This window comes from Ambystoma mexicanum, chromosome 14 (genome assembly GCF_040938575.1).
Source record: "Ambystoma mexicanum isolate Mex_15411 chromosome 14, UKY_AmexF1_1, whole genome shotgun sequence".
NCBI lineage: Eukaryota > Metazoa > Chordata > Amphibia > Caudata > Ambystomatidae > Ambystoma > Ambystoma mexicanum.
Window position 1 is genome coordinate 181,217,451 of NC_090940.1, and position 12,648 is coordinate 181,230,098.

At 46.7% G+C, this 12,648-nt stretch overlaps 1 protein-coding gene across 4 annotated transcripts in view; it reads left to right on the forward strand.

The window, feature by feature from the left end:
- Nucleotides 1–12,648, forward strand: part of SLC8A3 (solute carrier family 8 member A3) — a 640,255-nt gene that overhangs the window by 527,494 nt on the left and 100,113 nt on the right. For 2 of the 4 annotated variants that reach the window (XM_069638871.1, XM_069638872.1), the window contains exon 4: nucleotides 9,875–9,892. The exons of the other annotated variants lie outside the window; for them this stretch is intronic. In XM_069638871.1, coding sequence (XP_069494972.1) covers nucleotides 9,875–9,892 — 18 coding nt within the window. The remainder of the gene's footprint in view (nucleotides 1–9,874; nucleotides 9,893–12,648) is intronic. 4 annotated transcript variants of the gene reach the window in all.

Below are 12,648 nucleotides of genomic sequence, written 5' to 3' on the forward strand. Positions count from 1 at the left end.
TTTATTTTATTCATGTTACATGCATTAATTTTAGATCAGTAAGGCCATTTCCCTGTGCTGTCCAACATGGCAATAGTCATGTGCTTATATACAAAATGTATATGCCCAGTCTAATGTGTGAATGGCCATCCATGGACTCCACATTAAAGTCAATGGCCATGTGGTAACATGCGTCTACTACACCCTGGCAGTGTGGTGTGTTGACATCCCTGTGGGCCAGCATTGCACATGTTATTTTCACCATGTGATGGACTATGCTTGAACGGGTGATTCTGTTACTACAGCTATACCCCAACTTCACCTCACCACACTTGGCTTTCAAGACAATTTGTAGAATAAATACAGCTGGGCAATGCCAAACTCATGCATAAATACAAACATTTAGGGCAGAATTGGTACTTTATCTGGATCAAGATCTCAGCTGGCCAATGTAGAGGCTACGCCCCTCTCCACACTCCAGCCACTCGCATGTAATCAGTCACACACTGCATACATCCATTGAAAATAAACAGACATTATGGAGGGTAGTGAATGGGAAATGCCTTTGGTTTCATGGCAGAGTCCATTATTGTCAATGTTGCCAATTTGTATATCCTAATGGAGCTGTTACATGTGATTATGTGGAATCACAAAATAACTCATCCAATTACCACTAATACCAAAATAGCTAACACCAAAATAACAAATTCCTTTTCTGTTGTTTTTGGGGGTTCCCCCCTAAAAGCTCCCCTTTATTGTCCCTAATACTTGTCCCCCACCCCCAAAACCACTATTCCCATTCCAAACCCCATTTTTAGTTTTTTCTCAAGTTTGTTATTTTGGAATTCGTTATTTTGGATTTGTTGTTATTGGATTGGTTACTTTGTGATTCCACAGAATCACTGCATACCAATGGAGCTTGCTGTTGATGACAACCTTCCTTGTGCACGAGGCAGAGTAATGACAGGCTGCCCCGTTGAAGGAAGTGTATTGGGCCTGGTACAACTGTGGAATAATATTGGCAAGGAAAGAAGACGAGCTCAGATTTGTTGACTTGTAGAGAATAGTATTTACATGGGATTATGTTCTATCGTTATATAGTATTACTATCCCTGAAGATTCGTAGACTGGTCAATGTGTATAGGCCCAATTCTTGACTCTGCCATGAAACCAAGTACGTTTTATAGGCCTTTCCTTCCATGGAAGCTAGTAAGGGAAGGCATACAGAGGGCAATGCCTGGCAGGGCCGTGGGAGCCACTTGTGTTCTAATTAATGCATAACTAAATTTACAATGGCCTCAATGAGTCCAGGGGGTATTGCACTGGCTTCATATTACTTTAGTGTGTTTTGAGAAACTGCCCTTATTAGAGGAAATGTACCTCATTACAGGGTGGGCGGAATGGGTTTAATGGCACTGGTAATGGTGCCGGTGCGGGTAAACCCATTCCGCCCTATTACGAGGTTCCCTTGCGGGACCCGCTCTGAACGTCTGGTCAGACCAGATATCCTTTGTGGGTCCTGCAAGGGGACCAGGAGCCTGTTAATAACAGGCCCGTTATTAGCTCCCTCCCCATTCCCATTGAGCCCTATGGGGGCTCAAATGGGAAAGGGGATGGGTTTTTTGAATGAGGAATTACCGGGTCCTTCAAGGTTGGAATGACCTGGTAATTCCTCATTCAAGGAACCCGGACCCGAGTTTGGAGGCAGCCATGGCGCTAATAGCACCATGGCTACCTCCAAACTCGTAATTAGGCCCAGTATGTCCTGAGACCTTAATTCTCGACCTTAATTCTCCTTCTCTTGCATGTACCCCCACAGGGGTACATGCATAATGGCCAGTGGTCCCAGAAGCAGATTTAGATGATGAGCTTCAAAAATGTTACTCTGTGACAAAAGAGGGTCACAAGTTGTGAGATTTATCTTTGGTCGTGGGTGTTACATTTGAGCCTGGAATCCTGGCCTTTTTTCAATGGAATCTTTGTGAAGGTTCTGTCCTTTGGTTCTGCAAGCTTTGCTAGAGTCCAGGACTTTGATCCCAGAAGCTTTGCTAGAGTTCATACCTTCATTCCTGGAAAGGTTGATAAGAGTCCTGGAATTGCGGTAATGGACGGTTTGTTAGAGTCCATGACTTTGATACTGGAAGCTTTGGTTAGAGTTCTCACCTTTGTACCAGAAACACTTTAGTAAGTCCTAGTGTTTGATCCTAGAAGCTTTGCTGGAGTTCTGGCCCTAGGTCCTCAAGGTTGTGCATCTGGTTGCTTTGCTTGAGCCCTGGCCTTTGGTGCTGGAAGCTTTGATAGAGGCCTTGCTTTTGGGCCTGGAAGTTTTGCTAGCGTCCCGACCTTCAGTCTTGTGGTCTTTTATAAAGTCCTGGCATGTTGGTCATGGAACTTATGCTACAGTCCAGGTATTTGATCCTGGAAGCTTTACTAGAGTTCTGGCTTTCAGTCTTGGGAGCTTTGCTAGAGTCATGATCTTTGCTCCTGGAAGCTTTATAGAGTCCTGCCCTTAGGTCCTGGAAACATTTATAACTCGTTGCCTTATATACTGGAAGCCTTGATAGATTCTTGGGCTTTAAGGTGATGCTTTGCTTGAGTCGTGGTATTTGCTGCTGGAATGGTCTTGCTAGATTCCTGGAATTTGCTCCTGGAAGCTTTTCTTAAATTCTGACTTCTGTCCTGGGAGCTTTGCTAGAGTCCTGATCTTCAGCCCTGGAAGCTTTATAGAGCCCTGTCCTTTGGTCCTGGAAGCTTTGTTCAAGTCCATGCCTTTGGTCTTTGAAACTGTTCTAGAGTTTTGACCCTTGCTCCTGGAAACATAACTAACTCTTTGCTTCAGATCCTCGAAGCTTTGCTTGAGTCCTGACCTTTGATGCTGGAGGGGACTATGGTGCTGGAAACTTTGATAACGTTCTGGCCTTAGTCCTAGAAGTTTTACTAGAGTCGGTGCCTTAGATGCTGGAAGCCTTGATAGAGTCGTAGCCTTTGGGCTTTGAAGCTTTACTTGAGTCCTGGCCTTTTCTGATAGAATAGGATTTGATGCCTGACATTTTGTTAGTTGTTTGGTCATTCTGTACATTAGGGTTCTGCAGTTAGGGCTCACACTTGATGTGTGATGTGATGTGATGTGTACTTAAGCTTACACCTCAGCCTGTGGGCTCTTTTTAACATACATTTTAGTTCCACATGATCTATGGCCCTGATGCCTGGATGCCTGGACACACAAGCTTATATTTTTTGACTGGATCTATTGTCATTTTAATCTATGAATTACCTCAAAAACCAATGGTATTAAGCATAATTGTTTGGGTTTTTGATCAAATGATACATTTGACCGAATGTGGTCAGTATCATTCGATCGGAGGGAAAAAAAACGAACAATTAGGCTAATACATACCGAACATGGGGAGCAGGGGTTGCAGGGGTGCCCTCCGCTCCCCATGTTTGGTATGTATTAGCCTAGATGGGTTGCGGGAGACCGGGGGAAAAAGAAGAAAAAAGGACCCTGCAGCGTAGGATCCGCCCTGCGTTAGAAGGACGGATCTGATGCAGCAGGGCTGAAGTTGAACAGATAAGCGGGGGATGGGAGTGGGGGGTTAAACAAATAATATTTGTTATTGCGGAAAGCCATGCAGTATAGTATTCGATCGCATTTCCGTAAGTAATTTGCATTCGGTCAAACATACCTAAACCAAACCAATATATCATAAACTGTATATAATGTTTCATTGACTGGCAATCATGGTTGCGCAGCACTGGTAATGTGCTTCAATTTCCTAGGCAGTGTTACTATCTTGGCAGCTACTCCCAGCATTGCTTGGTCTTTGTGCATCAGCGCCACATGTAGGCTAGTTTTATCATTTTCCAGATATGACATGACACAAGCCAGACCTGCTGTCTGTGGATGATGGGCTTGTCACATGTACAGATGGAGAGAACGTTCTGTTTAATAAAGAAAGCTAGCAAAAGAAAAAAAGTCATTCTTAGCCGGGGGTCTGCAACCTTTGGATCTCCAGATGCTTTGCAATACAACTACCATCAGCCCAAGCCAGCATAGTCAATGGCCAGGGATCATGGGAGTTCTAGTCCAAAACATCTGCAGAGCTGCAGGTTGAAAACACCTTAGTCCAGTGGGTTCCAAGAAGCTTTTTTGTAGAAAACTGTTTCTGATGCACACACAGCTGGAAGTGAAGGGGTTAACGCTAATGCAAGCGTGCAGCTTTGAATGGGGGCATGCTATTCTCTGATAGGCTGTGACATGTGAACAGATGTCACGTCATTAGAATGCGCCACTGCCTTCACATGTCCTAGTCAATGCAGGTGCTGGGGGGCATCTTGATGGTCGTCTCCACCATGAGAGGTGCAGAGAAGGTATCTCTGGCCCTCCAATGCTTGGGAATGATTGCTCCATCCGCCCATGGGGCCACTCCGAGCCGCCTGCGCGGTCACGGGACCTGTGCATTCAGAGTCCTGCCCATCCTTTAGCTTGATCTTGGAGGAGAAGCTAAACACACCACCTGGGTGAGTGCAATGGGTGCCCCCTCATATTGGTTCCCTGTAGGCCGGCTAAGTAAAGCTGAGGGAGCGGCTGTGGGACATGGCAGCAGTGCGGGGCCAGGTGCATGAGTTTGATAATAGTAAAAAGAGATCACATGTCTCGGAAATTGATGACCGAGAATGGGCCTGAGAGCCTTATTAGCAACAGACAAAGAAAAGCCCAACGTCTGTCGGAACACGTCAGTCGACTACACTGTAAGAACAGGGATGCTCTTACAGACAAGGGGAAGCCATTAAGTTCCAGATGACAGAGGTATCCCGAAGCCTACAAATCCCCTGGCCAGAGGGAGGAATGTGAAGCAGCGATTCTAGGTTTGCTGCAATTGCTTGGGACCAGGGGTGGACTGGCCAATAGGGACCTCTGGAGATTTCCCCATAGGCCTTTGCACCAGGGCCTCTTTTGGGTGGTACTTCCACATTTTCCCCACAAGAAAAAGCTTGAGCTTGCTGAAAATGTGTAACATGGGCCCACTTTGAAAATTATTTCCAGGGTCCCTTTTGCTTCCCAGTCCACCCCTGCTTGGGGCCCCTCTTCTAATCAGTAAGGAGTGTGATTGTTCTGCCACACAGCCATGGGGCAGGCTGGCTCACTCTGTAGTCAAACCAGACCCACACACAAAAGCACACGCCTTGCTCCCCTCTTTAGTTTGGGGCTCACAGCTGTCTCTTTGGGGACATCTAGTGAAGCAGAAACTATTTGTATTATAGTGTGTACCCATGGTATGACTTATTCGCCCCAACACTAGCAGTATTCTTCATGGGGACTCACACTATACCCAGACCAACGATGCCACTCGTACACAGCATTTCAAAAATCTCTTCCTACAGACAGCAAACAATAGAACTCTATAACCAGCTTACACACCGCGCCCAGCAAATGTGCCTTAAGCACCATGGGCACAGAAGGCTTCCTTCTGGGCATAGATGTATCTATGCCAGTGATGGGAAACCTGTGGCCCTCCAGAGGTTTTGGACTGCAGCTTGCATCAGCTCCGGCCGGCACAGTCAAGTTGGAGGGATCGCAGGAGCTGTGGGCCAGAGGATCTGGTGGCAAGCGCTTTACCACCACTGCTCTACTTGACACAGACCACCTAGAAGCAGACCCACACACAGAGTACTCGGGTACGTCCGCACTTTATGCATCGACACAGAGGCAGAGCCATCTTGCATTCTCCCTCTCTTCTCGAACCCAAACCCCTCTCTCTCTGACCCGCCACAGTAAATGGAGACCATGCGAATGGCAGCGATGCATGCAGAGGCGTTGCTAGTGTGGGGGCTGAGGGGGATATAGCCCCGGATCTTTGGGCTGTAGCCCTGGATAGAAGCTCAGGGGCTACAACCAAAAGGCTAGCTAGACCCGAGTCCTGAAAGTCCTGACATTAGTGTAGCCCCGGATCTTTTCCAGACCTAACAACACCCCTGGGGGTATTATCCCTGTAATGACATAACAATACATGTTTAGGAACATACATCTGCCTCAGCAATGTGTCATTATTCTCTCCTTTTGTGTGTTTCTGGCATTGTGATTTGCTAAAGGGTGAGCATTCGGTGTGCCTTAGGTTGCAAGATGTTGCCTCTGCTGACAATTTAATGGAGAGTCCCAGATTCCTGAGGTCTCAAAGACTAATGTTCGCTTTGCTTCGCGTGCTTAGTTTATATGAAGTACTTTAGTCATGGCCATCGCTTCTAATGAGGTGAACTTTATTGCTCTTCTCTAGTCACAGAATGACTCTTTTGAGACATTTGAAGCTGCTCTTGGCATTTTTCTGTGTACTCTTCACTGGCTGTTTATTGGCTCCCTCCGGTCACATGGCTGATGGGCTTGAGCAGCTATCAGGAGGTCACAGCTCTCCCATGCTTCGAGCGCAGCCCAGTATTTATTTATTTATTTTGTCATTTGTATAGCGCACATAACCCAGAGGCATCTAGGCGCTTGACAATACAAATGTGTGACGTTAAACAAGGGTAGCGTTTACCTTCTATTGTGTCGATTTAAAGGCTGCCCTCAACAGTAGCCCAAGGTTTGCTCCGTGGGAGCCCCTATTTGTTACAGGGGTTCTGTTGGATTTGGGTTGCAAGCACTCGTGGAGCTCTGGGGCGACTCGTCAGCCAGAGCCGGAACGGCCCTAGGCGGTGAGACTACTCATGCTTTTGGGTTAAAGCAAGAGTGCACGCTAGCGCCTCTACTGTTCAATGGATTGTTGGATGGAGTGCTAGCTGATTTCCAAAAGGATACATTGGATGCTCCAGTGCTAGCAGGAGAGAACATTGGAATGTTTTTCTTCGCTGACGATTGTGTACTCCTCTCCCGTACCACAATGGGACTGAAAAAACAGGCTAGCCACTTTAGTTCTTGCGAATTAAAAGGCATGGAAGTGAACACCTCTAAAACGAAATGTATGAGGTGTGGCAGAAATCGGGGTCGCTGGTCCCATATGGTACTTGACATTAATGGGGCACAGATTGAAGAAGTCAACAATTTTGGGTGTTTGGTTTTCCAATGATGGGAAATGGAAAAGCCATGTGTCAAGGGTGGATGTGGGTATGGGGAGAAAATGTAATGGCATCTTGGCCATCGCCCAAAGAGCGAAGTGCAACTCTCTTCCTCCATCTGTGGAAATCTATAAAGTCCAGGTGTTGGCTGCTGCTCTATATGGGGCAGAAATCTGGGGCTCAAATAAGGCTAATTCTCTTGCTGTAGCAGAAAATGACTCCCTGAAAAGGCTATTATGGCTTCCGGGTAGCTCCCCCGAAAACCCTGTGCACATGGAATAAGTCCTTTTATGTATTCTCGATCTGGTTGCCCTTAAGCCGATCCCATTATGGGTGCGTACTTGGTCGGGTGAGTTCCATGTGAAGTTTCAAGATGCTTTGAAAGATGTGTTCTTACATAACAATGTACGTTCTCTTGGGTGGCTTTGGCATAGGAAGGACATCGCATAGAACCGGGACGATAGCTCACCGGCAACGTGATCGCCTTGGAAGCCAGACGACACGGAGCAACACTAGTTCGATCCCCGGGTCCGCGCTTAGAAACCTCTGGGTATTAAGCGTGTTATAAACATCATATCATATCATACATGCTGGACTTGCAAGAGCTTTGGACTAGCCCTGAGACTATTGATGTATCAGAGACAGCAATGATTGTGGATACTTATACCCACAATGTATGGGGCAAATGTGTCACAAAGCGCTTAAACCTATCCATGGGCTATGAGTATCCGCTGTGTAAAGATACTTTTATGATGGGGGAGTACGTATATCTTATAGAAGATCCTTTGAAGCACACTCTATTTATAATGATGTGCCTTGGAAATGTACCCCTTGCTACAAGCGAAGCCAAGTGAGACGGTCAAAATTCCCCTCTATGTCCTTTCTACCTTGCTGTGAGGGAAACCCTACAGCATGACCTTTAATCTGCCCTCACTATATAAGAAGGAGAGTTCTAAAAACATGCATGAACAGCAGAGCTATGACGACGGTCCTTGCTGCAGAACATCTATGTAAAAATGCACAATCTGTTGCTATTATCTTTGCAGTCTCTACGTATTTATCGCGTGCATGGAAGAAAAGAGAATTTGCCATGAGGATAGTGCTATAACCTTGTACCGAGAGCTGTCTTGTTTTAATACTGAGACCTGTTTTGGAATGTTAATCTCGTTTTAGTGCATTTGTTCTGTTATTATGTAGTGGGTTGTACAACTTTTATGGAATTTTATTTTCTAAATAAAGTTTGAGAAGAAGCAGAATACTAAGTTGCAAAATTTCAAAACATAAACGTCGAGTGGTATCAAATGGGTAGGAACTGTACAATGGGCAGGATCAGCTTGTGCTGCTGCTTTTCCAAGCTGCAAGCAATGCACAGAAGGGTCAGTGATTTCCACTTGGGTGCATTGGCCATTCCTCTGCTCCGGTTTCAAAGAGGTGCAGCAGAATGGCAAGGGGCTTGCTAACATTTGTGAGTGCATCTCTGCTGTGAATACCGGATGCATTCACAAATGCAGGACCGATCCTCTCCCGCATCGACCCCCTCCATGCACCTCTCACCCCAGGCCCAGCGTTGATCTATTGTTCACTGGTAGAAAAAGGAATTCAGAATGGTGCATCTATGACACACACTATTACAGGCCTTTTATCAATTCAGGTTCACACATTCCTGCAAAAGTCCATGTGCAAAGGGAAAAAGACTTGTGTGACTCGTCCCCAAATAACATAGGGCCCGATTCATGGAATTAGTAGCACTGGTGCAAAGTGGCTTTGCACTGGTGCAAAGTGACCTTGCACTGACAACAAGCACCCTGATGCATAGAGTGGTGCAAAGTGTATTTTTGAATGAAAAAAACTTTTTCTTGCACTGCTCTGTGAATCAGGGTGTTTGTTGGCAGTGCACCAGTGCCAAGTCACTTTACACTGCGGGAAAGGTTCCATGAATCAGGCTCATAGTGTCAAGGACCAATCACAGCAAGTGATGCAGCAGAACACATGTCTTTACTGTACTGAGGCAAATTGCAAATCTATGAGCCCAAGTCTTAATACAGTCAAACTGAAAGATGGGCCTCATTACGGGTCCGGCAGTAACCCTGCCGGTGCTACCGTATGATTGCCGACAGACCCGTAATAATTTACCTGCATCTGACTTCCCGGTGCCACTGGCTCATTATGAGTCCGGCGGCCCGGGAAATCAGGCGCCAGCAAATTTTAAGTCCCACCGGGACCGTTTCTAACAGTGCTTCCGTGAGCAGTCGGCCTTCCATGGCCACTGCACCCGGCAGGGTCAGATCTGTCGGGCACAGCGGCCACGGCCGGTAGGCTCCAAGTTTGCCGATCCGGAAACAAGGGTGCCGGTGAGTTTACCGGTAAACTCATACTGAAGCCCATAATCTTGCGAACAGAAAGATGTGTTCTCACAGTTGCTTCTCTGGGTGGGGATCATTTTAAAGAGCAAAAAAATCAGAATTAGGAATAGGGCACAGGAAATAAAAAGAGGACTTGGAACATCTGCGAAGTGTCAGAGATCTGTCTGTTGTAAACCGTACATCAAGGCTCAAGACTGTGTATGGATGGGTAGGAAATTCTCTCTGCGCATTCTGACCCAAACCATGCAAAGCATTTACCCCCTCCTCCATGCCCGCCTCCCCGCCCCTGCAACCCTCCTCTCTTCCCCTCCTCCCTCTAAGCAATTGTGTTACTTGGCAAGTTCTCAAACTTTCACTTAGCTTGTGTAACCTAACATGGCGCTAAATCAAGTTCCTTGCTTATTAAAAGTGTGTGCAATGCTCTGACGCTCATCCAAGTAGAAGCTTTAACTCTTTCCTTCTCTTCTTTCCTTTCCTAACAGCCCTCCTGCTAACACAAGGTAAGACCCGCTTCGTGGCTACACTGTGACCTGAATGCCATTGCTCTCTTTATACTAGATCAGGCTTCTGCAACCTTTGGCTTTACAGATACTTTTACTACAATTCCCATTGGCCCTAGCCAGCAGAGTCACTGCGGGGGAATCATGGGAGTCGGAGTCCAAACATCTGGAGAGGTGCAGGCTGCAAGCACTCCATCCTATATCATAAACACCCTTCGAAGACGCTAGTATATGTGTACATTATTCAAAGCACTGAAGGGGCACAGAGGTGTGTTGTTGATAGAAAACAGTACATAGAGTGCAGAACTCTTTTGCGTACAAATCCTTTTCCTTGAACCATATGCTTTCTCACTCAACCCACTGTACTGATATGCTTTCCCATAATGCATTAGCCTACATAGTGATACTGGGAACCAATACAGTGCATACAGTTCAATATGGCTTGTATGTATCATTCTTGTACACGGAAACGCACATCCAATATGTATTAAATGTAAACCAATGTATTTGATATGCAAAGTAATATGGGTAACAAAGACCAATATATATCCTGATTATGGCAATTTAATGTTGGCCTGTTTGGTCTTTTATAGCAAGCAAAACATGCATGATGAAATAATAAAAATAATAACTTAAAATACAAGGGAATTGCCTTTCCAGTGTCCGCTGCCACTGCTAGAAGCCTGTCGGATGCATTCTGTATGTTCCAGAACATTCCCCAGAAAGAGCCCGACTGCTTCCGGGTCACGGGTCTGATTCTTTCATCCAGATTCCAATGCGGTGACCAACATGGTAGCGCGACCCCCAACGGAGTTCTGCGTCCTGCTACTGCCTTTTCCTAACCGTCCGCCATCTGCATAAATCCAGCCTCCCCCTGGGAATCACTGGATGGAAGATTCCGTGCATGCTGCCAGAACCCGGAACTCGGGTTGTGTTTCTCACTGGGGTTCCCACAGCAGGTAGCGACCCTCCCATCCTCGAGGCCCAGGCCAGAAAGCTATGGATGCAGGGGGAGGCCAGAACCCCTTTTTGTCTGGAACTCTCCATCCCTCTGTGGTGGCCATCGGCATGGTGATAGGCCGCCCTTTCTAATGGTGTGTGTCTCGTGCAGGGGTGTTGCTAGGTCTGGAAAAGACCCGGGGCTATGCTAATGTTGGAACTGTCAGGACTCGGGGCTAGCTAGCCTTTTGGTTGTAGGCTCTGAGATTCTATCCGGGGCTACAACCAAAAGACCAGGGGCTATAGCCCCCTTAGCCCCCCCCTAGCAGCGCCTCTGGTGTCGTGCTTTTGTTGTTGCATAAACATTGCAGCAAAACCATCACCAAGACCGTATTACATTGGAATGGTGCATGTGTACCAAAGTTCCTGCAAAGTACTTTGTGCGTAAAACAACTTTGCGCCTACCTGCACACAAAAGTATGTTTTGCACGTTCAGTGTATTCATGGAATTCTAACCGCAAAGTAACCCTAGGCCAGAGGTTTTCAAACTGTGGGGCACGCCACCTCTCCCTCTCCCTCTGGGGGGCGCAAGATCTCGGCCTGAAATTCTTTAAAATAATGTTTTTTTTTAAATGGAGGAAATGGGCAGGGGTGGCTCACAGGGTCGGATTGGAGCATAAAACTGTCTCGGGCACCAATGAAAAAGTGGCCCACGGTTGCAAATGGCAATTCATTTCTTTAGTGACAGACTGTTTGAATAGTACCCAAGAGGGTGTTTTTTGTTAACATGTAAGCAAAGTGTGATAATTAAAGAATATTTATTCAGCAGGAATGCTCAAAACTACTAGCTGCATAGTGCAGTAACTCATCAAACTGGCCCACATTGGCCAGAAGTGGCAAATTTTGATCCAAAAAAAACTGGCCCACACTAGCATTTTTAGTTTTTGGTTCAGGCTTTGCTCTATTGCTAGTCCAGTCCGAGCCTAGCGGCTCATCCATAATGGGCGAAGGGGCGTTGACCAAGTGGCCCCCTCGCCCATAATGGAAGAGCCGAGAAGCCAGCCCAGTGAAACACTGAACACTCCCTCAGCTGCTTTTTCCAGTGGCATGAGTGCTCCTGGGCTGGCTGAACTGTCAAAGGGAAACACTGTTTCCCTTTGACAGTTCAGTTCCCAGCCGCACATGCTCACTGAGCCATGCAAGGCTGGGGGCGGTTTTGCTTCGACAGCCTTGTATAGCTCATTGGAAATGCTCGCTGGGAAATTGCACGTCTGTATGTGCGAGGGGGAGCTCCTGCACCTCCTTGCACATGCAGACAGAACAACCTGCAGCAAGGCGTTTCAGCACCCACATGCAGGGCCCTGCAGGCATGATGCAGGAGCTGGAGCGTTGGTGAGGAAACTTCAGGACAGGGGCAGAAGGTATGTTTATGTTAATTTATTTTGTATTTTAATGTGTATGAATGTGTGTATGCTTGTGTTATGAGTGAGTGTATGGTTATGGGTGCTCATGTGACTGATAGAGTGATTGCTGTGTGTGTGTTTGTTTTGGTCAGTTGAGCTGGTTTTGGCGAGTGGGGGCATTTAAAAATGCCTTTGTTGCACAATTCCCCTACCCACCTGCCAAAATCAGCTCTCCTTCTGAGGCGCTGTGGAGCCCAGGGGACAGGGTTGGTATTTACTTACTGGACATCTACCGTAGATGTCCAGTCAAAAATACTATGCTTTCCCTCTGGGCCCCCAAGCGCCTTGAATACACACATGATCATGTTGATTGTGTTAGGCACTGTGGGGCCAGGGGACAGGGATGGTATCCTT